Source organism: Cebidichthys violaceus, unplaced genomic scaffold (genome assembly GCF_023349555.1).
Source record: "Cebidichthys violaceus isolate CVI_PGR_0920_01 unplaced genomic scaffold, fCebVio1.0.p SCAF_6, whole genome shotgun sequence".
NCBI lineage: Eukaryota > Metazoa > Chordata > Actinopteri > Perciformes > Stichaeidae > Cebidichthys > Cebidichthys violaceus.
This window is the reverse complement of record NW_027176816.1, coordinates 2255148-2282822: the sequence shown is the minus strand read 5'-3', so window position 1 is coordinate 2282822 and position 27675 is coordinate 2255148. Positions and strand designations below refer to the sequence as shown.

General features: G+C 44.4%; 1 protein-coding gene across 1 annotated transcript in view; it reads left to right on the top strand.

Moving 5' to 3' along the window:
• Nucleotides 1–27675, top strand: part of plxna2 (plexin A2) — a 179012-nt gene that overhangs the window by 20714 nt on the left and 130623 nt on the right. Inside the window, exons 3-4 of the mRNA XM_068733107.1 lie at nt 4352–5685; nt 11693–11875. Coding sequence (XP_068589208.1) covers nt 4486–5685; nt 11693–11875 — 1383 coding nt within the window. The 5' untranslated portion in view covers nt 4352–4485. The remainder of the gene's footprint in view (nt 1–4351; nt 5686–11692; nt 11876–27675) is intronic.

Genomic DNA, 27675 nt, shown 5'->3' with positions numbered 1-27675 from the left:
ATTAGGCATAATAAACTACTTCCAACAGGACAGCACAGGGAACCAGACAGTGAAATGATGGCAGTTACTGGAGGGATTTTGGTTTCTTAGGGTGTTACCCCCTACTTTGCTACTGTGCCATTTCCTTGTGGTGGCTGGAAGGATGGATGGATGGATGCAGAATAGACATGTTGAGTTTTCTTGGAAGCTGACGCATAGAGTTGGCACTGGAGCAGAGAAATCCATTTCCTATTGAGACAAAAGAATGTATAAATATAACTCCAGCTCAACAACTCAAGATGCCAGCGAGTCCTCTCATTATCTCTGCTCTTGATAGCAGCAAAGCGAGAAGACTAATGGACTAACCTCTGCAGTTAATCGCTTTTTTATAGGCTCCTATATAAGAAGATTTCCCTTTAGGGGAGATTAAACTTTTTTATTTTTACTGTGCAAATGGCCACGGCAAAATGTTTTAAAACCTTTTCTTGACTAGCTGGTTTGTTGATTTTTCTTCCAAGCTGTCTCTTTAATTTGTAGTGTATCACTTTTACTTAAGCATTAGGATTTCACGCTTTACATTAATGATTCAGGGAATAACACATTAATCCAAGGCATGAAATTACAATCTCCCATTTCAGTTTCCTATCCAACAACAATGGATTTAGCACCGTGAACGGATTTTGGTTTATGTTCTTTATCTTTCGCAATACAATTGCTGTAAATATGAATTTAGGAGATCAAGCAAATTTGGCTGCATTGTTAAGAAGCTTAGGATATAGGGACAAAAAGGGAAAAAAAAAAAGAAAAGGAGAAGACCTGCTGCCTATTCCAGGGTGACAGAGGTTTAGAGCTGCTCCTGCTCCGGAGGCCACATCCTAAAGCTTGTTCTTTTCTGATTCAGTTTGCTAGCTGCTGCACTGCCCTCAGGCTGTTGTCTTCACAACCCTCAGTGATGGTTTGCATAGCTTATCATTTCACATTCATTTCATTTCTGGCCTTGCCTATTCCGTCCGCTGCTTCTCTGCATCTCTTCGCGAGATAAGCAGACACAATGCAGCTCCCTCCCTTTAAGCGCAGTTGGCACGGCCGCTGTATCTTGCCCAGTGGCTGGGGGAAATCACCAGCATTCTGGCACAGGGACCCACACAACCAGAAACAGTGGGACCAGTTTGTTTAACAAGCGCTCAGAAGCAGCCCGGCTGAGGGTGCGAAAGCAGTGTTTTGTGAGCCTGACTATTCATTATGAATGGGAAGTTTTGCGGGGGGGGGGGGGGGGGGACTGGCTTTTCTCCGAGCCATGATCACAGCTTGCGTGTGTGCCGCAATGCAAGAGCTTCTGGTCTCTCTTATGACTCTTGACTCGAGGCTCTTCTTGAGCAAGTGTTACAAAATAATTGAATACATCGTTTGTTTTCCGGAGCTGATGATGGGAGTAGCTAAGAAGTGAACCATCTTTTTTTTTTCTCTTCTCATCTCTGGCGAGAGTTGCACATGCGCAGTACCGATCAGGTGCCAGAAGTGTAACTGCAGGTAAAAGTAAAAGCTTATGAGCTCAAGCACAAGTGAAGTTTCAATTACCCAAGAAACAGGAGTTAAGTTGGGTGGCGTTAGAGGAGGGGGGGAAACTCCAGACCAATTTACTTAAATACAGATTTAACATGAACCCTGGTGTTAGAATGGAAATCTACTGACCATGACATTGATATTTTGAGTTTATTTTCACCATTTTATATACTTTATCTATATGTATATATGTAAGCAGTTGACGTCATGTCAATTAAAAGCCAAAAATGCTGCCTTCGTTCTACCTTACCGGTAATTCTATTCACTGCTAACTTAGTCATGCCCTCTTCTTTTTTCTAGGTCAGTAGGTAACTATGTTTTCAATGAATCATTCCTGGTTGCATTTATATGTTAATTTCCTTCTTGGTGATTCTGACTTCTCATAAACAACAGAAAGACATGGCTTTGAACTACAGAGCGCTAGTGGTGATCTGGTGTTGTTCTTATTCTTTTCAACTTTACTCCTCAGCTGCACAGTACAGAGAAGTCTCTGTCAAGTGTAACAAAGAGGTGGTCATGCAATCAACTTAAACAAAGGCTTCATTCCCTCTGTCACTGACAGCAATATGAATGGATAACCTTTTGTTGAGTCTTTTATTTACACCATTCAGTCACTTTCTTTCTCTGCAGCTGTTGCCACAACATGAGGGAGCGACGCATACATTTCTGTATGACTGTGGAAGAGGAGAGAAATTATAAAGATGAGGAAGAAAAGATGGATGGGAGTAAATGTTTTATACACACATGCGATTAAGGGGCGGGGGTGTAGCAAGAACTCTAAAGGGCAAAAGGCTGCGGGGCTTGAGGAAAAAGCTGGCTCAGCAGGAGGCTGATTATACCGCCAAAGGGATCCACTTTGCACATCCAGCATGTACAAACTCAAACAAAGGAGCATGGCAGCGTGCAGGCAGCTGAAAGTGAAGGTGGGGGTCTGACCCTCGCTGCTTTTTCAGAAGCAATGGCACTTTTATGACCATGCTAATAAAGTGCTTCTGGGACGGAGCACCTCCCACACCTCCGTCTGCTCACACGCCGAGAACAGCTTGACTGGGCCTTAGGACCTGTGTTTATGGACACATGGATCAATACACTCCCTAAGGGTCTATATTTAAGTCTGAGCTGAGTAGCGTACCCGTTGATCACAGGGGGGGGGGGGGGGGGGGGAGAACCCCAAGATGGCCATTACCAAATCTGGAACGAGGTTTATGAAAGGACAGACACGGTTCAGAGGGAGTCACAAATCGGCTCTGCAAATCAAACCTGCCTGTAACACAGTGGCTGTAGCGGCCCGGGTACATAGGATCCGTCTATGTAATGCTTCTTATATCTTCGGTTGCAAGTGCTTGTTAATTCAAGGCGCAGTCGCTGATTATTCCAGCCACATCCTTCACCGTTGATTCTCTGCGCCCTCACTGCTGGAAATGCAAATCTGGAGCGTGACGAACGATGTAGGGCCATCTCTGACACGTTCGAGCCCCCCGGCGTCCCCGTGTCGCTCCCCAGCTTACCTCCTCCAGCTCCGCAGTAATTACCCTTGTTGAATTGCTACGCCTAATCATACTTGATTTTGGGATGCACTGCCATTGTCTCCACTTGTTAGCCCCTCACAGTGCTCGGTTCTGATAGAGTACACTGATAATGCTGTGAGAACGAGGCACACACACATGCACATACTGTATATTATACTGTTGGCTGGTGTTTTTATGAGGGAACTGTGTAATACGGTGATTCATTTAAAGATGATTGTAGTGCCGCCAGTGATTAATCCCTCTACAATCTGATCATGTCAGCAGAAGATGAATAGAATAAAATGATAAAAAAAAAACAACAACAACAGCAAGGTTTTGAAGAATAATAATGAATAGGTTCAGATTCTGTAAAAGCCTTATAAAGAGCAGAGAGCAAAGGGAGGGATGTGTGGAAGTGGCTCCCAATTTGTTCTCACTTTGTTCCAGTAATAAGATCCAGGCCTTCCTTTCCAATGGACGAGATAATTAACTCCCGGGGACAGACAGCACAGAGCTCGGTCTCGTAGTTCATGGCAGAGAGATCTCTGCAGCCCAGGCTGAGCATGGTTGCATAAATTGCACACTTAGCCTGATGTATGTTTTTACAGATGGATATAGAAAGGGAACAAATGCTTGGGGCGTTGGTTGATCGGTTGTAGCCGCGATGGAGGAGGTAGATGTAGGAATTAACTGAAGACGAAACGAGCACAGGCGTTTCAGCTGTGTGCTTATGTTTGTGTCATTGTTTGATTGTGTTGTTGTTGTAATTTTTTATCATTAACTTAATTCATGTTTTTTGGTATGGTCACAAATATTATTGTCATAATGTTTTTGAAACTTAGAATCATAACAACATGCAGAAAGCAACATTATTATTATTATTTCCAAATTACTTTAAGTCTGCTGAGTCATTGCCAAGTGTCCAAGGCTTTGTGTGAGTCTGATGCAGTTTTGTTCTTGGAAACCTCTTGCTCAGTGTGTGTCAGTGTGAGCGGTACTATGAGTCAGGTCAGGCTAATTTCCGTTGGTGTAACCAGCCTCTCTTTCCTGCATTGTCCTGCCCCGTTCAGCAACTCCTTTGGAATGTGCACCATGATGGTTTCCGCTCATTGTGTCTTTAAACCTCCACTTCTCTTCTCCGCAGCTCATCGCCTCACTGAGGAAGAACTTTGACCTTTTCCAACAGTGAAAGCTCTTTTAATACGAGGCTTTTCCATTTAGTCTGACGTGTTTCCTTTTGAAGGATGTGCTGGGCATAATGTGATATCTAAAATCGTTTGATTTCTTGTTTTCTTTTCCAGAAACATGTGAAGACCCTTGCAGAGATTTGACCTGCAAGTTAGCCTTCAACAACAGAAAGGCGAAGGTCCCCTCCATTCTTCGCCTCGTTCGTTCTCTCTGCTTCCATTGCTGCTTCCTTGCAGGCCCATCAAACATGGCGGGCCGGCGGGCTACACGCAGGACTTTATCGCCTGACCCTAAAGTTGGAGCTGTGGCTACTCTGCTAGGCTTTTGGCTCTTAGTGGTCCCTGCCTTGTGCAGTGGGCAGACATTCACTAGTTTCCACCCCGAACGCCGGGACTGGGTGTTCAACCACCTGACGGTTCACCAGACCACGGGGGCGTTGTATATCGGAGCAGTCAACCGTGTGTACAAGCTCTCAGGCAACCTGACCCTCCTCGTTTCCCATGATACAGGCCCAGAGGATGACAACAAGGCCTGCTACCCCCCTCTGATTGTCCAGCCCTGTTCTGAGCCCCTTGTCTCCACCAACAATGTCAACAAGCTTCTCCTCATTGATTATTCCCAAAATCGGTTGCTGGCCTGTGGCAGCCTCTACCAAGGTGTCTGCAAACTCCTCAGATTGGATGACCTCTTTATCTTAGTGGAGCCCTCCCACAAGAAAGAGCACTATCTCTCTAGTGTCAACCAGACCGGGACTATGTACGGGGTCATTGTGCCTTCACAGGGCCAGGATGGCACCCTATTTATTGGCACAGCAGTGGACGGAAAACAGGACTACTTTCCCACCATCTCCAGTCGAAAGCTGCCTCGTGATCCAGAGTCTTCTGCGATGCTAGACTATGAATTGCACACTGACTTTGTGTCCTCCCTCATCAAGATACCATCGGACACACTGGCGCTCGTCTCCCACTTTGACATCTATTATGTTTACGGCTTTGCCAGTGGCAGCTTTGTTTACTTCCTGACTGTGCAGCCCGAGACGCCAGAGAACAGCATGTCATCAAGCGGATCCACCAGTGACCTCTTCTACACTTCTCGGATTGTCCGTCTGTGCAAAGACGATCGCAAGTTTCACTCCTATGTCTCTCTGCCTGTTGGCTGTGTGAAGAACGGCATTGAGTACCGGCTGCTGCAGGCCGCCTACCTCGGCAAGCCAGGCCGCATTCTCGCCGTCTCGCTCAACATCAGCGCCCAAGACGATGTGCTCTTCACCATCTTCTCCAAGGGCCAGAAGCAGTTCCATCGGCCACCGGATGACTCGGCGCTCTGCGTCTTCACCATCCGAGACATCAACGCACGCATCAAGGAGCGCCTGCAGTCCTGCTACCAGGGAGAAGGAAACCTGGAGCTCAACTGGCTGCTTGGGAAGGATGTGCAGTGCACCAAAGCGGTGAGTTACATGTTCACACATACACAGATGTACTCTACACACACCATGCACCTCTTACATATTAACAGTGTGGAAATGATAATGACTGAAATATGCGTCTTCCACGTGGTGACAATAGGGACATTTCTATTATAGTACACATTATCAACGCTCCAAGGCTGCTCTTAGAGGGAAATGTAAATTCTTATTTACATAGGTCATTTTCAGTTCATTCCTTTTTTGGCAGGGGGGCTTAAAGAGACAAGCGCTAAATTGGAGCATTTCAAACAGAGGATGAATACAGAAAAAACAACAACTGTGTTTTCTGAACATTAAAGCATGTTCTAGTAGAAACCGAAACTGCAAGCATGAACCTGAAAATTAGGGTTGAGCTTTGAGGTGAAGCAGAATCTGATATGCAGTAGAGGATAATACGTGCAATTGTCCAACAACATCTGCATCTTGTTTCCTTCCTTAAAATAAGATAGAGAACATTTAGGGAATGACCGACACTTCTCGACGAGCCTAGCACAGCGTTCAAAGTTTTGAGGGCGTATGCTGTTGTGAAAATAAACACAGCAATCATGAGGAAATGCTTCTGACTGCCTTGCGCAGCACACCCTCTGTTATCAAATGATTCTCACACTACATGCAATTATGCCGAATTGTTTTGCAGCTCCGATATCAGAGAACATGCACTTTCAAGTATATTTCAATAAGGGATATTCATGAATAAGGGCCGGTTTATTTTTCTTGACAAGCATCAAAGTGATAATCTCCTCGAGCACAAAACAAATAAACTCTTCCACCCGGGGGGGGGGGGGGGGGGTCACACACCAGCCTATTCCTTCAGAAACCCCCAATTATCTTGTACTACAAGTATCTGCTGCATGTTGTCAAGCAGAATTAAGTTTCTTGATTTTCCTTCATTCCCGGGAGGATACAGTCATCTGTGCTTTCATTCTTTAATTGCTAATAGGAATTTAAGATGATTTAGACGTAATGACTACTGTAGCTAAGTGTAAGTAAGTAAGTAAGTGTAACCAGTCCGTTACTGGGTGTGTGTGTGTGTGTGGGGGGCGGGGCGGCTATAGCGTAGGTCTTAATGTATTTTTAAGGTTTAATGATGTCCCTAACCTCACTATGATGAGAGCCACTGATCAGCTTCCTTTGTTGCTAATCCCCCCAGGTCACTCAATTGACCACTCTTATTAAAATCAGTACATTCCCTATTAGCACAATGTCAGAGGTGATTGTAAAGAGGAGGGAGACATTATCTCGAACAGGAGCTGTTGAGTTTTATTAGCTCTACTGAGAAGGCCGTAGAAGAGGTGGGAAGACGGTGAGTAGGAGGAAGAAGGACAGATGGTGTATAGTGATGACAATGCTGCTGAGGTTGGGAGGCTTTCTATCTGCGGGAGCTCAAATTTGAACCTCCCAGAAGAGTCCTTGATCATCTCAGTGTGCTCTAAAGCAGTGTTTTTCAACCTTTTCTGAGCCGCGGCACATTTTTTACATTAAAAAGATCCGGCGGCACACCAACAACCAAAAAAAGTTGCAAAATGACACCTTTATGCACAATACAGCATATATGCCAGGGGTGTCAAACTCAATCACAGAGGGGGGCAAAATTACAAATTGGGACTACGTTGAGGGCCAAATAGGGTCAACATTTAATAAACAGGATAGAAGGGATATTGGACAAAGTGAAAGAAGAATACATGTTTAGGTAGGCTACATTTTTTTATGCATACGTACCAGAGCCAGATGTTTGGCATCTTCTCTTGGCTGCCAGTTCATTAATATCTGGGGTTAAGTTCTGTGCAGTGGAAACTCTCAAGATGAATGTGAAGGTGTGCATCAGTGAGATGACTCCTATGTGGGTTTTTGTTCATCTTCATCACAGAAAAAAAAAGCTGCTCTCACAGGTATGTGCTTCCAAACATGCAGAGCATTTGAACAGCATGTAGGAGGCATCGTTTCGGGGATGAAGCTTGTAAACTGTGCAGCACCCAGAGAGTCATACTTGGAGGTCTATCCAGGTAGACCTCCAAGCCTACATGGGTCTGTTCATTCTAGCAGGAGTGTATCGGTCAAACAATGAGAAAGGTTAAGTGAAATTGGACATTTACCTGACGATCTCTCACGTTACACTGGTGTGCTGCGGCACAGCGGTTGAAAACCACTGCTCTAAAGGGTGCCAGCCATTACCTGGAAAACGCAGAAATAGATCAGGAGCGTTGTACTGTTGAACTGTTTTGCGTGGTGATTTGACTAGTACAAAGGAAATGGCCATTGATGTTATAGTGACGGCACATGTAGTGGGGCCGAAAAGTGCCGCAGCTCGACAGGAAGAGAGCCGGCGCAGCTCCGGAGACAGACAGACAGACAGACAGACAGACAGACAGACAGACAGGTGGCTGGCTGGTTAGATCGCTTTTCCTTCTCCAGAATGGTGGGGAGTGAGACGGTTAGTCCCATTGCTGCTGCTGCTGCTGCTGCTGCTGCTGCTGGCCACCAGCCCGCTGTTCAGCTCATTGTGTAGCATTGTAACCAGTGTAGCAATAAAGCGTCACAGAATTAGCAAGCTAAATCCACCGTGCTTTAATGCTACACTGGTTACAGAAACGAGCCGAACAAAGTTGTCTCTCATCTGGCGATAGAAATGTGCTGTAAGACTGTAAGCTCTAACTCCACTGCTTGTTTTAGTCGTTACTGCAAGACCTCACCTCAGTGAGTCCGGGTTTTGTCGTTAGTCGGTTTAGTTTATATTGTAGCTAGCCTGCTACAACGGTCATAATGGCAAACTGCTCACATCAAAATGGCCGCCATGCTTACCATCCTGCTACATTGATTTGAATGGAATTGCCCTCAATACTTCTTATTCTTTTCCTGTGCCTGCAAGGCTGCACCTCCCACTCCATTATTTAGGCATGCACTGCCAATAGATTTTTGCACTCCTTTCACGTTATACACCACACTCTTTGTGATAGGAAGATCTGAAAGGCAGTTATTAAGACCTTGTCCTCTTGCTCAATGAGCAGCCAATAAATCCATAGTATAATATGGATAATGCAGATAGATGTCAATGGATGAGGAACTCTTGAAGCCTATTTGCAAATTATATTTAACAAGCGGATATGTCAACCATGCAAACATGTTTTGTCTGCTTTGCTGTTAAAAAGCCCCCCCCCCCCCAACTCACTGTGGCTGCTTTAAAGTGCACATGTGTTTCACATCTTAAATAAACATGTTCCCGATGCTCACTGTGCGGTATTTTTAGAGCGAATGTGTCTCAGGCGCTTCAAACTATGAGGTGAATCAAGGTTAGACCAGCTCCAGAGATTTTATTTATTGCTTTGTTAGTTTGTTCTGTACCTCGCTTGGTTTCTGACACGCATGCCGTCCCGGTGCCTTTCCTCTGGTCCATTGCCTCCAGCAGGTAGCCAGTGAGCCGAAAGCAGAGAGCCGTAATTACATCCCCAGCTCTCATTCTCGTCTCGCGGACATTTCACTGTGTGTACGCTTACATGCAGGCCGAGGCTGAGGCTGGGAATGGAACTGAGGCTGAGCCAGGGGATTCAGACACAGCAGCCAATCAAAGATTTATCACTCAGCCGTCCAGCCTTCTGCCATCTGGAGGCTCACACCATCTCTGTAGTCACTCCCAAGGAGGACAGCCATGATGGGATTCTTTCAGTATCAAGCTGTCTGCGTCTGTGTGTGTGTGTGTGTGTGTGTGTGTGTGTGTGTGTGTGTGTGTGTGTGTGTGTGTGTGTGTCTCTCTCTCTGACTGACACTATCATCCTGTCCTGCTTTTGCTCATGCCCCACCAACTTATTAACCTCTCACGAGAGCAAAGGGGGAGGGGGATATACCTTGGGAGTGAAATTCTGAGAGCAGATATCCCGTCACTATGTAATTCATCCTTCATTCAGATTCCACCAAATGAAACGCTTTGTGTCATTGTTTAACAAGATTATGCAGTCAACTGTTGAAGCAGACCAAACTGTTTTCTCAGCATAGATTAAATATTATACTGTATTGCGAGTTGTTCGATAAGGATTAATCACACAGGGTTACAGTCTATTTTGGTCTCACCACAGCTCTGCTAAAGATAACCGACGTAATCTGTACGAAACAGTCTGCGACGTGGCAAATCTACATTTCTTCACTGCTTGTGAGATTTGTGATAAGACAGAGGGAAACAGAAAAAAAGAATCAGCAGGAAGGTGTACAAGAAAACTCAACCACGTGCAATCCAGGGGGGATCAGGCTTGGCGGCCAAGTCTGCTAAGCGTACATCATCTAAACAATCTAGATATAATCAGAACCAAATGGTCTAGTTCCCAAAAGACCATATGTGGAATAGCTGCATACATTTGAGGCGGCAGCTATTGATAAGCCAAAGTCTGGAACTCACGGCTGTTTCACAAGATAGATGCGTGCTTTCCCATCGGATTCTTTCTGTGTGTCCATGTCTAATCGGTATATGTTTAAAACAGGCTTTAAACAGTTACATACAGCACATTATAGTTTAGAACTATAACAGAAAAGAATGAGGTAAGCTTAGATGGGTTTTTTTCTCCAGTTGTAATACTGCAGTGGTGTACCCCCTAGCACTCTATAGTGCTATTTTGAGCAAAGGAAATACAAGGAAATGCCATAAAGTTTAGGGGGCGTGACAACAGACCCGAGGCGATTGTTCCCTGTCAGCATTATTGCCTTTGCTCCACTCATGAAAATCTGCGTAGTACTGAAAGGTTTTACAGCCACGGTGTGTAGTGAGAGGCTGAGCTGCCTCCCATGGTGGGAAATGCCACTCAACATAGTCTGCTTATACCACTCTGACAGGGACGAAGACGAGAGAGAGACATACAGTCGTGGCAGATAGAGAAATAATGAGTTGGGGTTGAAGACAGGGATATATATATATATATATATATATATATATATATATATATATATATATATATACACGGTATATATAAGTATATATTCTAAGGGAGAATGAGATGGAATTTGTGTGCAAGCTACTATAGGATGTATACATGGGAGGCGTGCTGGGCCTGAGCCCGTCTGGCCATCTCACTTTACTCCACATGGCACTTTGAGGCCACTGCCACTCAGACTTTCTCAGCTGACCTGATTCAACACCAGAAAGGCCACTGTCTCGCTCCTCATTCACCACCTCCTCATGTCATCAGGGTGGAGTTAAGTCGTTGCTCTACACACAATTCGTGTGAGATATACAGTACAAGTCACGCCCAGAACTTAATGGGACTTTATGGCAGCGATTCTCTTCTAATGAATGGGTAAATACAGTTTATTGCAGCCTCTTCCGCTTAGACGCATATCTCAGGGTTGCACGGTCATCACGTAGTGTGTTTGCCCGGTGCGCATAGTTATCATGCAGCATGTGTTTTCCTGCAGAGGTGTGATGATAGGCCAGGGTAATGAGCCACGGTGAGAGCAAGGTGGAGTTCAGTCAGGCAGAGCTGAGGCATGTCTGCCAAGTGGAACAGAAAGGCAAGCGTTTGTCTGGCTGGGAGACTTAGCTGCACACCTCCACCTCGCTCTGACCTCTCTCCCGCTCTCTCTCTCTCAGGCTCACCCTTCTCACCTCCCTCGTTTCCGTCTCAGACACTCTCTGACACTGCTGCTATTCTCACAACTTAGACCATCACTCTCTCTCTCTCTCTCTCTCTCTCTCTCTCTCTCTCTCTCTCTCTGTCTCACTCTGTCACCTTCATCTTTCCTCCTTACCGAGCTGTCTTCTTTTATAATGCTCTGCGTCTCAGCCTATCCCCTCTCCTAATGTCTTCTTCTCTGAGTCTGCCTCTCCACCTCTGAGGTATTTTTGTCGCTCCCCCTCATACAGTACATTTCATGTCAAGGGTTTCAATGTGACACATTTGTCTCCTAGTCATGATCTCTTTTTTTTTAATGCTTTTCTATGTTCCAGTTTATCTCTTGTCCTTCATTCATATTTCCATAACTTTTTTTTTGGTCTTATCTCTGTCTGCAGCCGGTGCCCATTGACGACTCTTTCTGTGGTCTGGACATCAACCAGCCGCTCGGCGGTTCTCAGCTGGTGACCGGTCACACTCTCTACACCGAGACTCGGGACCGAATGACTTCTGTCACCTCCTATGTCTACAATGGTTACTGTGTAGCCTTCGTGGGCACCAAGAGTGGACGCCTAAAGAAGGTAAGCACCAGAATCCTTTCCTTCTCTCGCCCAGCAGTTATTAAAGGCCTGTTGTTCTGCTCCTTCCATCACTGTGATACATAAAGACTCCGGCTGTCCAGTTGTCCATGGGGTACAGACACTGTGAAGTGGTCCTATTTCCGTGCAGATGGACCATGGTCAAAGGGAAACCTATCTACTTAATATTTAATGCTCTGCTGTCACAGTGTTGGAAAAAGGAATAATGGCGATGGCTAGCTCACTGTAGTGGTCAGTTCCTTGTTAAATGAGCTCCAGTGTCTCAGTGTTGTATAACCTGTACTGACCCATTCATTTTAATAAGCACTTTTCTCTCCTGTGGCTCTCTGAGAGGCAAAAGAGAGTGCAGGTCCATGCGTTAATGCTCTTAGTTTTTTTTAGAGAATACATATACACCGCAGAGGGTAAAGGGCTGCTAGCCAGTTAATGACAGATTTCACGCACCAGCCACAGGAAACAAGGTATTAGAGGAGATTGCCCACTGACAGGATTGAATGGCGAGGGAAATGAGTGCTATGCTCTCGGTTTAGGATGATAAGGAGTGAGATTTTTAATAAAAAAATATCTAAATTTTGCTGATTAATTTGGAACAGCTGTTGCACTGTCTAGGCACTGATGCTTCTTCGACTGTTTGTTGAATGTTAAAATGTCAATGACGTGTTTTGGAGTGCATTACGTGTTTTTGTGTGGCTGCAGTGTGTCACCGTTGTTGTTTGTCTTGCATACTGCTGGTGCTTTGTAGACTATATGATAATCGCATCATCGACAAATCGTAAAACATATGGACATGACATTGCATACTTTTTGCAGTATTATAGTGTTTTTATTATTTATTTAGGATTTTTTTTTTTCAATTTTAATGAATACTTCTCTAAACTAAGGGTCCATGCTCTTTGAAAGGGTGTACTTGCATTATTATGATAATATATAATCATTAGATCAGTGACATAAAATGGCCTTAAAATGACAATAATATGGTTTGTTACAATTATATCTGGAACATTATATTGTCCAAAATAGTAATTGTGATTAATTGCCGATATTAGAACTACGTTTAGATAGCCGTTTGAAGGCTTGGCTCCTCCTCCCATGGGGCTGCCTGTTTGAGTGACAGCAGGAGTGTGTCCCATGGCCATAACTGGCTTATACAGTCGGCCCTCCCCCTACTAACAACAGCTGTGTTAAGCTTAGAGGAAGACTTTGCAAAGGGATGAGAGTTGCTAAAACCATTTTTTTTGGCAAGATCTTTGCTATTTCAATCCAGGCAACGCAACACAAACAGTGCTGGCCTGGGTTATTTTGATCTCCATCTATTCATAATTAAATCAATACACCAATCAGGCAGTGGTGGAGAGAAGATGCATTTCATGTAATCCCCTGCTTGAGCTTTTAAATAATTTAGCACCTTTTTTTGACTTGGTTAAATTAAATGAGACAGAAAAGAGTGTTTTCCCCACTGTGTAGCCATTGCTTGCATATTGTTCTCTCTGCATCCACAAGACAACACAATAAGGTATACCACGTGTACTAGCAGAACTTCCATGTAATGAGCATTATCTGATTTATTGTCATCACGATTAGTTATCAGCCTCTCACCATGAGGTAGCCTAAATTAGAAAATGCAGGAGGTCTACTTCCTAGTAGCTAACCTAACACTAGCTCTAGCTCTCAACATGTCGTATTTTGAAGGAATGAGAAAAAGCAATCATCACTGTTGAGGGTAAAGAAACATTGATCACCGAGACTATTGGTGGATACCAAAGGTCCTTCCCAAAAGGACATTTTCAGGTTCAAATCCTTAATTTCTTTTCATTCTAGTACATTTCTATGAACCAATTCATGATGTAAATGTCTTAATTTATGTTAAGGAAAACACAAAACTTAGATGACTGGTGACAATTCAAATATAATGGAATGCAATGAAGGCTCTCAGGCGTTCCGCTTAGACCTTTTGATCTGAGCCCCCGATGGGTTGCATCGGAAAACAATATTTTTGTATTTATCATTTATCAATCCAGCATTACCGTATTACATTTTTATTATAATATTTAGAATTTTGAGAGTTTGACTGTCAAGCACATGATTTAACAAGCACTGACTGACCACCTAATGGGCATGAAAAAGAGAGTGACCACAATTAGCCTGCCCACAGTGTGAGTTTCATCTGTCGCGTGGAAAAATAAAATATACTTTTTTATAATAGGGAATGAATAATACAAATTCAAGAAAGTGGACTGCTCTGCCCACTGTCATTGGTGGGTGGATGTGGTTCAGTGTATCTGAAATATGCATGTGTTTACATTAAGAGTGTAATCCATTCACTCCCTCAGGTGCCACAGCGAGGCCAGAGGGATAGGGTGACCCGGTGAGGTGACCCCTGGCTGCAGCTCCTCTGCAGAAGGCTGATAAGCTCCTACAGAGTTGCGTTAGATGTGTAGACGGGGTAGAAGGCTGCAGGCTTCCTTCAGATCTGAGCATGACACAGCTATAGGGTGACAAGATCGGATGCTTTGCTGGTGATACAGTTCTATACCGTTACTTTCTTTCATGCAACTGAGAGAGACAGACAGATGGGGAGAGGGAGGGTGTGTGGGGATGCATGGTTAGGGGGTGTGAGTGTGTGCCATGATGAGGAAAAAAATAGGAAAAAGAGTAGCAGGAAGAGGCAGAGATAGGAGAAGGAGGAAGGTACTGGGGGAGGGAGGAAGAGACCGTTGAAATGTGAATTTAGTGCCGCCAAAGAAACCAGGGCTGCAACGCTGCCTGTAATTGGATTGGCTCCCTTCCCAAAGAATCCCCCCCCTCCCCTGCCCTCCAACTCCCACTTCCCCATTCAATCCCGCTCCTCCCCCCACCCTCTCCTTCTTCCCTGCAGACCGGCTCCTGTATATGCTGCTGTTTCCTGGGCTTAGCTGGAGCATGGCAAAGCAGGAGGGATAGTGTTGGCGGATATACCGCTGCCTGTGGACGGCTTTTGCAGGGGATTGATTTAGGAAGAGGGGTTAAGAGGGTGGAGGTGCATATATATTAGAAACAATAACACCACAGTTGTGAGCCTCATCCAGTATATTAGCCCTCACATTCTGTGATCATGTGTACAGGGTGTGACGCGCTTACATTTCACTGCGTGACGTAGATGCAAACAAACAAATCTTTATTTCCTGAAGGTTGGAGTATTTTCATTCCCGACCAAGAGTGAAACCGAGTGCTATCATACAACAGTAAAGCTCTGTCGTCTGAGTGTCATCAGGATTTCAAAAACTGGTTGTGAACTTCTGGGTGGCACCCTGGAGGCGATGATTGATTGTGGAGGGCAGTAGATGTTCACCTCAGCAGAAAGCTGCTAGGGGGAAATCAATATTCCAGGCCTTTGTGCACTTTTTTTTTTTTTTTTTGCAAAAGTGAAACCAGTTCCAATCAGGACCAAAACTAGACCTTTAGTCCACTGTAAGCTAACACCAGAAGCTGTTCCAGCAACCCATTCTCAATCCCAGCTCTTCAAAGGCCGCCACATGGTCAGTGATCCTCAGCCTATGATACCGACGCATCGAGGTTCTCTTTAGCGTTTGTATGAAACGCACCAAGCGCTCGACTAACTCCAATATGAACCTATCTGCATCATTATTAGACACTTAAAAAAAGAAAGAGAAAGTCTGTTTAGGTCGAGCAGGAATGGAGGTTGGTTGGTTGTTCAGTCAAACACAGGACTTTCACACAGGACACCACTGTTCATGTCCTTTGTGAAAACAAGTCAATGTTGACTTATTTCACCACGGTTCCCTTATATAACTGCTGTGCTTAAGTAAAGCCAGTTACATAATAAACTGACTTATTTCATGTAACAAAAATACTTTTTTAAACCCATATTTTCCCAAGCTTAACCTAGTACTTTTATAGCCTAAACCAAACCAAGTAGTTGTTGCCTAAGTAAGCCTAAAACCTAGTACACATACATTTTATTTTTAACTGTATGCATGTAACAAGAGGATAGTGTACATTATCTGTGAACACAAAAGTCTATTTTGAAAAGACACTATATATGTAACGAGCGGAAACTGACAGGCCGTCTCTAATAAGTCCATTGACGCTAGACGGATACCTAACCTCATAGTTTGAAGCAATGCGCCACTGACCAAACATTGGTTCTAGTTTGTAGTCCTGCCCATGAGTTAATGTCCTATTTAAATTCCAGATCTAGGTTCACACTGATGCTCACCAGGCTCCACCATCTCCATTATAACTCCTATGTACCCAAAGACCAAAAGACTGCTACAGGGGCTCTGCAAGTCAGATTATAGAGATAGGCGATCTGCTCTGCATTTTCTTCTGAATACACATTACCCAATACTTGCATCATCTAAATTGGAATTGGCTGTGTGTGGTTCACTCTATGCTTAAGCACAGATCCATCCCACTTGGGGACTGGGATTGGTGGGAAGCAACAACGGCATTAAGGAGGAGAGGCGCTGCGGGGAGCACTGCCTTTGATATAGATGGAGATGGAGGGCACGGCTGTACATGTAAAATTGGATATTGAAAGACATCCCAGCATTAGATGAGGTTAAAGCAAACTCGTCTGAAGCACATTCAGGATTCCCCTGTTAATCAGACGCAATTTGCAGACAGTGGGAATGAACGTCCTCCATGCCAGTTCTCTCATACAGCGCAGCAGGGGTTAAAAGCTGTTCAACCTGAGGCAGCAGGGCTGTATTCCCAGATGGCCTCCTCTCCTGCGTTCTACATGTATTTATATGTATTAACGGTTCTCTATTCGATATTCGGAGCAGAGAATGACGTCACTCTCCCTCTGTGTGTGCGTTGTTATCTGCTTCTCTGTGCTTTGTTTACATAGCCTTTAGTGCATGTGAGTGTGCCCCGCTGGCTAGCTCATGGCAGCCTCTCTGCACTGCACTCAAACGGTGTTTACAGCTGATATGATCGGCACGGAAGCGTAGCGCTCACCCTCCAATTCCTCCCCATGTTATAATGCTCTGAGGTCTGTCAGCACTGTTTTCAGCAACCTTTTTTTTTGTACTGTTAGCGCTGTTAGCTGTGAGCCGCCGACTCAGCCGTCGCCACGTTCAGAGACGTTGGGAGGCAATAGATGTGCTCTGAATTTCGAATTTAACTTAATAAAATGAAAATATATGCATTTTAGGGTAGTATTTCCTCAGTACATGCTTTGTTTTCTTTATTCAAACACCCCAACTTATCGAGGTGGAAGTGATTGTTGAATTGAATTCAGCAGCTGATTAGTTCTGGGTTGTATCGGCAGTAAACCATCCATGAAAAAAATGTCTTCCGGTTCTCTGTCCTTCAACCATGATGTGCTGCTTTCGGCCTAATTAATTCTTCTCATCATGCCCTGATGGGTAATCAGGAATTGGTTTGGATGATGCCCCTGGCAGCTGAAGGGGGCAACTTGAAAAGGTGGTTCAGGTGTTTAGGAGGACAAGTCCTGTTGAACTGGTTAACGTAGCAGACGGTGCATGTCTGACTCACCTGGCTCCCACACTGGCCCGAGTAGCAGGACGGATGTGTGCGTTGTTCAGACAGTGTGTGTCGCTGAGGGTAGCAGCTGATCATAGGGCATAAAGTGTCGGGAACTTGAAAGGCTCGTAAATGCAGGCAGCTGCTCCTACAGGGCCCTGGTGGACAAGTGGTAACCCCCCCCCCCAACTCCTCTCTCACCACGTTGTGCTGTGTTCACCCTCAATCAGCCTCAGAGAGTCTGTCCTTGGATTCGTGGCCCTCAGAGAAAATGTGATCAGAGAGTTTTGCCAGTCTGTTGCTTGTCAAACCCAGAGGCTTCTCACCTGCTTCACTTGTCCAGGCCCTGCTTTGGTCCGGCGTGGCATAGCCTGGCCTAGATTTTTATTTGGAAGCGAGGGATCAGCTAAGCAGATTTTTTTTTTTTTGTCACTCTGCTCTCCAAGCCTTTGGCTCCCTATTTGCTGTAGCCTGTACCTGGATTGTCAACCTGGTAAATGGAGGAGGGAATTGGGATAGAGGAGAAGTGGGAAGAGAGAAAAAGAGGTGCACAGGTGGGAAAAGACAGAGATGGAGAGACAAAATGATTGACATATGTGGAGACAGACCAGAAAGAGAGAGGCTCTAACTAGCATTAAGGCTGATGTAACTGATTTGGGAGCCCGTCTCCTGTTACCTGCATCCCCAAAACCACATGCACAAACACATATACTCACTATTATGATGTATGAAGTATGATATGAACACAAACCCTGTTCATTTCACTTTAACAACTACTTTCAGTTGTTGTTTCCAGTTGGTCATTAGTGCTTTCACGTGGGATTGCAAATAGACAAGCACAAAGAATTAATCATTTTAATACCTTTATTAAAAAATATCTTTTGTCACTGCATGGCTTGCATTAACCTCGAGCCGACATGAAAAGAAATACAATTACAAATGAAAAGCGTCATCAAAATTGCCACAAGGTAGAATATGTTTCCAATCATCATCCTCACAAATTGTTATTTCTTACTGAATGCCTACTGTAATAGACATTGCATTACCTTGTTTCAGATTGAATGGTGAGGTTCAATTAATCCCACACAGAGCACATAATTGCATCCCTTTGTTAAACCTTTGTTTTGTTTAAAATTCAATGAAAACCACCCTTCTTAATACACCTGTTTATGAAGCATGCAACTTATATTTCGAACTTAGCAAAATGACAAATTGACAAGTTGCATGGAGACGTAAGGAGCATTTTAGCTGGAATGACAGCTGCTGATATGTTACTATTTACAGCCATCTTCAGAACTCTCCCTGCTAGATTGCCTGCAACCTTTTTAATGATGTTGAACTAAACAGTAAACAATACAGCCCCAGTTCGCCCACTGGCAACAGCTGGGAGCCAAGCATAGCCTGCAGTTTTTGTTGCTAGTAAAATAACATTTATCCTCCCAACACAACTTGCAGCACTTTCTCAAAGAGACTGAAGCAAATGTCCTACAGTAAAATCAGCACTATTTAGAGAATTGCACAAAGACTTTAGGACCTCAGGGTGTCTTCTGGATGCCAGCTCACAGAGAGACTGTCAGCCATCCTTGTAGCCTCTACAGCAAAACAGGATGACCAATAAATATCGTCTTACGTGAAGGCCTTCTTTGTGCTTTGTGGGGAATACCCTCTGACACAGATGGGGTCTGAATCAAGCAGCGACCTCTGAAGTGCCAAAAACTGCACTTCCTCATATGGCCACATGAGGCTGGCTCCAATCCCTATAGACTCCCATGTTAAAATGTCCAACTGTACAGCAGAATAAACATATGTGCAGCCTGGTATTAGCAAAGATTTTTGCCTCTATTGCTAATTTTCGGACCTTTACTGAACATCAATGAGGAAGTTCAGGAGAGATTGATAAGTCTTCCCTTTTATCCGTTAAAACAATTTTTACAATAAATATTATTCATTTACGGCAATGCAATTCACATGTCTGTGGCATTCTAAAGGCCTGCCCACACCGGGGACGGGACCGGGCTGAAATACTAGCCTGAGAATATTTTGCATTAACACTATTCATACCTGCAGCGATGCAAATTTGGCTGCTTCTGGCAGTGTTTTCTGAGATAAACAGATATATAGCTTGGCAACTGTAAGCTATTTTATTGAGTTTCCTTGAATCAAAATGCTCTGTGTAGATTGAGTTCCCTCTGGTAAACAGTAAGGCAGTATACTGTATATGTCTAATGCTTTTATTATGAAAGGAAATAATGAAAGGAGTGGATCTGGTATATGCTGCCTTTGTCAAGGTTGAAAGGAGTAATAAAGTTTGCTGTCTTAGTTCAGAATAAAGAGCCTGTCTGTGTTGTGGTGCACTCTAGTGCACGCTTTCAATCTGTCTACTTTGGAGACCGTGATTGCTTGATGCCTTTATTTGCGGTGCAAAAGCTCAGAAAAATCTATAATATATTGGCAATAAATTGATGTGCGAATTAATCGCGAGACAAAAACATCCCCAGTGTGCAAAGCCCTGGAAGAATGACTGTTTTGTGCTCATTTGAGTGAGTATGTTTGCGTGTGTTTGTGGTTGCCATAGGTGTTTAATTGCCATAACCATCTATAGTCTAGCTAATGACTAGCCTGTTCATTGAGTTGGTAGGATGTCTGTGTGACCTTTCAGAACCTGGCCTCCACTTGACCCCCTCCTGCTCAGTTCTTAACCCTGTGCCAGATAAAGAGGCGGCCGGCGGCAGCCCCGGGCGGCAGCAGCAGCAGCAGCAGCAGCAGCAGCAGGCTGTGTCTTTAGAGTACAAGCTCTCTGTCTTCAAACCCTGGTCCAGGCTTCTCTAAACACTTCACCGTTAAAAGGCTAAGGGAAGACTGAGAGCCCCCGCTGCTCTATTCATCCAAGCCTTATATCTGCATCACCTTCTTAGTCTCTGTCTCTCTCTCTCTCTCGCTGTCTCATTCCGTCGTTCTTGTCATAGCAGTGAGTTAAATGTAGCCTGGTCAGTCAAATGGCTGTCCCCTCTTATTTTCTGTCTCTTCTCTTATTCCCTCCGTCTTCCTCTTTTCCGTCCCTCACTCTTTCTCTCAGTCTTTTTCGCCTTCTCTCTCGTGCTCAGACTGTTACAATGACGACAGCCTAGCCTGCAGTGATCTCATTAATCACATTCAAACACAGCTCTCTGTTGCTTTCTCTCCTTCTATCTGTGTCCCTCTCCGTTCTCTGTCTCTAATTGCTAGCTCTTTTCTCTGCCAGTGTCTCCAAGGAAGCTTTTTTTTTTTTCATTATCCAACAACAGGAGACCAATACTCGCACAGTACATACATTTTACTACGGATGGATTTTATTCATGTCGGCTTAATTTAGCCACTTTAATTCAGCCGGTATGCAGCATCATGCCAGCATAGGCAACTCCCAAAAGAAACAAAGACAGAATCACATATGTGCATAAATATGTCGAGCGCTACTTATTCATTAATGCATTTCCCCGATCCCAGTGTTATTTTCCTGAGCAGAGCAGAGAACTTTGATTTTATTTATTAGATTTTTTTTTATTTGCATTCATTTCCCTTTTTTTTCAGGCAACAATTTACCCTGTTGAGTGCTTCCCATAATTGGACTTAACTTCATGAGTGAGATTAATCAACCCACTGTTGTTGGAGCCACTTTTCAACTAGAGACCATGTGTAGAATGAGCATTGCTGTAATCAAGTTTTTTCAACATATTCTCTTGCTGATTGGGCTATGAATTTAGTTAATGGTAGCATTATTTACCTAGCACATGAACATTTTCTCATGTTTGGAAGTACTTGGGGTCTAAAAGGGAAAATGCGATGTGGATCTTGGCTCTGCTGTCACACTCGCATACAGAGCCTGGGAGTCATACTAAGCCAGTGGCGGTGGATTGTGTGGTTTTTCTACCAATGCTGGGAGCAGCAGCGTCATTAGGATAGGGAAGCCGCATCAAACGCAGCCGACTACCCAGATCCATGTCTTGCTGGTTAGGCAGAAAGATTAAACAAGTGAAAATAAGGCTGGATATTCCCTAATGTTTCTCTTGGTCTCCATTCTTATGAATATGGTATTTCTAGCCCACACATCCGGGCAATCGAATATTTTATGTGCAATTGGAACACAAGGAAAATATGTCCAAGACATTATGCAAGGGCTCCGTGTTGGGAGGCAGGAGCCTCTCAGCCTATCAAAATTCCTGTTTAGTCTGCAGCCAATGTTGGCACTACAGGGAGAACATTTGAAATTCATCGAAATTCTTATCAGTTGTTGCGTCGCTGTTATTGATCTGTTACTGTGGAAACAGCATGGTACGGGTGTAGGCCTTGTTATTTTTTTTTTCTTGCCCGAGGTGTACGTCTGAGAGCTCCAATGACTTCTAAAAGTTCTACCAATCAAAGAGAAAAGGTCTCTCTCTGTCAAATGAACTTTAAATACTCACTGCTTGACTTTTGTCCTCTGAGTTGCCAGCTGGCACGGATTATGAGTTTTTTTTTTCTTCTTCAATTTCCCCGTTGACCTTGCTGAAGCACACGGAGAGAAAGGGGACAGACAGAGAAAGAGTAAACATCTTTAGGACAGGGAAGAAAAGAAAAAAAACTGAAATAGATTAGCAAGCAACGTTTGTCAAAGTGGATGGCTGGCTCAGTGCCAAGCTTTATTGATTTGCTTTACAAAGCACTTGAATAGGCCAGATAACTGTGATTAGCCAATGCATTACTGCTGGCTCTTAGAGTGGTCCAAAATTAGATAAAAGGGGGGGATAGGAAGGACACACTATTACTTTGTAAACTTGCACGGAACCTCTAACGGTGGTTCACAACAGAGAAAATCTTTTTGAAGTTCTTGATGAATTTTTCCTACTTTACATGCGTCGTAATGATCATCCTCATTAGAGGCAGTTACGAATAGAAAAAAAAGAGGAAAAAACAGCATTGTTTCTGTGTTTGATAGCATGCATAATGGTTCTAGATTACTCAAGCTACTAAAACGGCATTCCTCTCATCTACTACTGCAAATGTGTTTCCGTTTCAAGTGTCTCTTCAAGTTGTACAGCGCCAATAGATCTCAGAAATGAGAATTGTTTCTGTCTTTGATGATATACTAAACTGTTGTCTGTGCGAAGGCAAACTGAGTGTGACAGCGACTAATGTTTCTGTCTGATAGTGAGACAGCTTTACTGCTCCTCAGTCTCCTACTTCATACAAGACAGCAGCAGTTATCAGGGCCCCGAGAGTTAAGCTTGTCTGGGTGACAGCATTGTTTAATGCATTTCTGTGATCACACAGTGTTTACAGGAAGCTTTTATGGGCTCAACACAAATCACTTCTTTGATATATGCTTTTTGACATCGAGCAGTCATCTGGTTCATCATGTACTACGCATGTTATGACAGTGACAATTAGAAATTGCAGTATCACGCCATGTTCCTTCTCGGCGCGACACGCTAAATAACACATCCCAACCCGGATGTTGAAATCTCGGACAGAGAGTGAGGGATCAGGGCAAGCAGGCCTTTATCATTTTCACCGATTTTCCTCTCGTTCCACTTTCTTTCTGCATTTGTTCCGTGCAACACTCTATCTCCTCATTTCCCTCTCGCTCTCTTCATCTCTTACCGCAGGGCTGTCAAGTAACTCCAGCTAGCCATCAGCCTAATGAACAGTGATACAGTGCTAATAGCATGTGATAATATTTCAAGCCACTGGTAATCTCCAGGCTCACTCAGCCTTTACCTGCTCTTCACTTTTGCACCTTTAATAGACACACACACACACACACACACGGGGCATCTCTTTCGCTTGACAGCTTCATGTCAGGTCTTGGCCTCATGCTGTCATGAAGCAGAGCTGTCAGTCTAGACTCCCTCTTAATAGTCCAGCCGTCCAGGTTACAGTCTTAATGGGATTGGACACTTCCTTCTGCAGAGCTTGTAACACAGTGTACAGTGTGTTGTGTTTACCGGCGACAGCATCCACTCAAACCTCATGGTCACTTTTTCCTTTAAATGGCATTTTAATGGAATATCTGACCACTAGACTGTATATAAAATGTATATGCAGCCACCCTGACATCAGCTATTGGTTAGTGGACTACCGTTTGGAAGCCTTGGGTTTGACATTTTGGCCACCGCCATCTTGTTTTTTGTTTTTTTTGGAACAAGAAGTTGCCATTTTTAAATAAGAGGGTGGAGCAGTGGAACAGTGAGGCCTGGCAGGACCGGATACCGTTAGCACGGTGCATCCGTTATTCCCACTAACTGCGTTATTAATTGGCTGCTAAATGCTAAATGTGGCTATTAAAAAAAGGCTTGTTTGTAATATACTTTAATATATACTGTATACTCTAGTTAAACCGAAGGCTTAACAATGCCATGGTAGCATCACAGTGGCAGCGACTTGTCAATCACAGCCCAAAAGCATACTCTGCTCTATCATCTATTTTACTCTAAACAGGACCATAATTAAGGACCATGTAACACTGCAAACTGATAGAGGAAGACGGAGTATTAGAGGCCACAGACACCAGCTATGTTTAAATGTATATATAGAAAAGGGAAATAAATATAGTCCATGTAAAACATGTGATGCATCAGAATATGTGGGTGGATAGGTTGTCTGACAGGAAAGAGTGCAGAGATGCGCTAACTAAGGGAGAAGGGTAAATAGCGAGGGCATGTGTGCGATTGTGAAAAGCACCTGCATCACCAGAAAGCCAATGCCAGGCCACGGAGGGGCATCAGCGAGGTCACGGTATCAAAGAACACAGCCGGAGCCAGAGGCCGCTTTCAGCCACAGGTCAGCTCAGCCACCGCTGTTATTCATTAAACCCTAATAGTTAGCGGTTGGGAAAACATTATCTGGGCCTCCGGTAACTTGACTAAAGGTAAGGGTCAGGGCCAAAGCCGGGGAGTGACACATCCCCATGCTCAGTGACATGGGCACGCTGTGTCAGATCGGATTAGCAGTCAACGCAGAGGTGATGATTTGATGGAATCACAACACGGCGGCGAACCATCAACATTCCTCCTTTTTACTCCGCTTACAGGGGCAGTTAAACATTTCTGCGGGGAATAACGTGTTACCGTCAGTCATAGTTAAGTGTTTTGGTGTATTTGGCAGCTGTTGGCTCAGCGGGGTGTACGCGTAGAGGAGGTGTGTCTTGTCTGCGTGCACGTTTGGCCTGTATTAGCTGACTGTGATAATGAATTAGCAGAAAAAAAACAAACAGCCAAACCAGTTTCAGGTTAGTCCCGTGTCGGTTAGAGGGCAAAGATCTTGTCTACATCATTTGCATGTCGCTTCCCTGAGGTATTGTGCCTTTTAGTGTGTAATGAATCTCTTTAACTTTGACATGTGTGCACGCAAAATATGCATCTGAAGGTTTGCGTACTGTGGGTTTTATCACATGTACACATGGGCATAACATTCTTTGGTGTGGTGCACATACAAATTGCACTCACTTATTTGTATGGCGAGGGTGGGTGGGTGCGAAAACCCCCTTGATCATACATTCAAAAGACACTACGTGTTTCACTCAATTTCAAGAGTGTTTCATCACGCATGCATGCACACACATTCACATATACACACACACACACACACACACACACACACACGCACACACCGGGGAGGAGGGGGCTTTTGCCTTCCAACTGATTAGAAAACGAGCACGACGTGTCATGAGTTTTCACCCTAATAAGCCCAGATACTTGCGGTCGGGTGCACATTTGGGTGCAGGTATGCCGTGTTTAGGCTGTGAGCTGGAGTGGAGGGAAGGTGTGTGTGGGGGGGGGGGGATCAGATGACTGTGTAGGCTCCCCAGGATCCCTGTCTGAAAGGGGATAGGACGATGTTTGGGTTACGCCGTGCTGGGATTGCTGTCCTCTTTAAATAAGACACACTTGAACAAAATGCAGCTGATCAGATTAGCGTGGCTGATCAGGTTTCTCAGCAGGTTGTTGGCTCCCACTGTCTGAACATCTTGACTAGAAAACACTGTTAGTGCTGAACACACTGCAGATCAAAGAGAGGAGAATGAAGGGATATACCAAGATAGTTGTTGTTGTTTGGTTGGAAAATATATGATGATGGAAAATGGATTTTTACTGAATTCATCTGTGATCAGCACAGCCGTCGCTGTTAACAGGGTAAACATTCTTCCTTTTGTTCATCGAGTCTTGCTTTTCTGCATCTACAGTCTTTCTCAAGGGCAAAGTTATTCTTTCTGGCAGCAGAGAAAAAAAAAATCCTACAATAAAGTGGACCTATGGGACTCAGTCTGAAACAATGGTAGCAGGATGAATTGTACCAATCGAGTTGTGCTGGGTTCTATTGTTCCGTTTGCGATTGTGTGACGAGGAGGAAATTGTTTCTGTTCTCGGTGCCCTGATGAATCCACCCTTCAAAGACCAGGGATCATTGAAACGGCATCAGTGGAAGAGAAAAACAAGAATATCATCAGAAAGCAGTGTCTTTGTTTGATCCGCCATCTCTACCCTCTTTCTTTCTTCCTCTCACACTCTGTTGCTGAACACAACTGTCCTCTATCTTTCCTCCTCTCTTCTTGCATATCCACTTTTCAGCATCTTTGTCTTGTGCTATTTTTCTCAAATGCCCATTCCCTGCTCCTGCCTCTGCCCACTCTCTCTCTCTCTCTCTCTCTCTCTCTCTCTCTCTCTCTCTCTTCCGTTCTCTCCCTCTCTCTTTCATTCTCTATGGCTTCTCACCCGTGATCCATCCAGGCCAAGCCACAATCCCTTATAAGGCCAGTGGAAGCCCCCATCTGGCCTCTTATTTCCATATCAGATCTGCAGTAACAGACAGGGTTTATACAGGATCAAGCGTGGAATGTGTGCCTGCCTGCCTGCCTGCCTGTCTCCATCGCCTGTGCCACAGACCTCTCTGCTCCTGGGCACAAACCCGGTCACATCTCCTCCTTTCTCCCTCCTCCTGCTCGTCTTGCAGCTTTGTCTCCTCTCACCTCTATTTCCTCACATATCTCCCCAACACATCTTCTCATCTCTCTCCTTTATCCTTCCTCTTCCCCCGTTTATTTCTTGCCTCCTTGTTCCTTTTTCTCTGCCGGCATTCTCTATTTCTAACCACCTCGATGCTAAACACACAAACACATTTTGCACATCGCTCGACTTTTTTGGCAGCGCCTTACTAAAGCACACATTTACGTTTGGGGACAGAGATGCAGCATGCTCAGATGGTTGCTTGCTCTAAGTTCATAGCTTATACAACAATGCAGTCACAGACAGCTAAACAAAAGTCAAAGCCACATCTGAGAGCAATACATAAAGAGGAGCGCAGTAAAGCCTTACAGTACAACTCCACAACAAACACCATTGAAACAGGCTCAAAGGACAACTGCGGTTTGGGCTTACATTATTTTAAAAGCCTTCTTTCCTCCATCATTATTACATCTCTCTGTCTTCCATTCGTTATGCACTCTCTGAGCCTGTTTCTCATTACAATTTGATGTTTCCACAGGCTTTTTCTCTCCCTGCCGAGCTTTAATATGTAAAGTGTCGACTTCCCTGTGTGTGTGTGTGTGTGTGTGTGTGTGTGTGTGTGTGTGGTTTGGTATGTTGTCGTAGAGAATCTGTTTCTGATTAGGCCGGCTCTAGCTAAGCTTTCCCTTTACTGCCACATTTGGGCCTTGCTTGGCATTGGAGCCTTGTAGAGTGATTCTCATCCAAACCTTAATTGTTTTAAAAAAGCAGGCAGACCTGGCTTTTCTTTCTGGCTCGCTTTGTTGTGACGTTCTATCCCTTCCCTCCCTCTGTTCTCTCCCAGCCTCTACTTCCATTCCACCACATTCTCCTTTGTTCCTCCTTTCTCTCCCAGGGTCTGACACAAATGGAGGGATGAAGGGATGAGAGGGTATCTCATATAGCCTATAATGCTTATCTCCTCCGGGGCCTGCATAGCTCATTAACCTACGTTACTCTCCACATGCCTCCATTAAAGAGAGACACCTGGCTCCCGAGGGCCCAACGGGGAAATGACAAGTCCAGTCTCCTTTTCCTTCATCAGCATCCTACACGCAGATAGTGAAAGGGCTCATTACTCTCTGAGACTGCATATAGCCTTTGCAGCGGCTCTCGAGGTCCTTATTGTGGCTACGGCGTTTATTGATGCTGATGTGTTGATTTCCCCGTCATGTCAGCTGTGCTGTAATGTGACATGTGTATATACTACACATTGAAATAATGACGTCCACATTATGTACAAGTGGTTTTTCATGAATAACAAGTAGCCCTGCTTCTTGCTCTAAAGGAAATCAG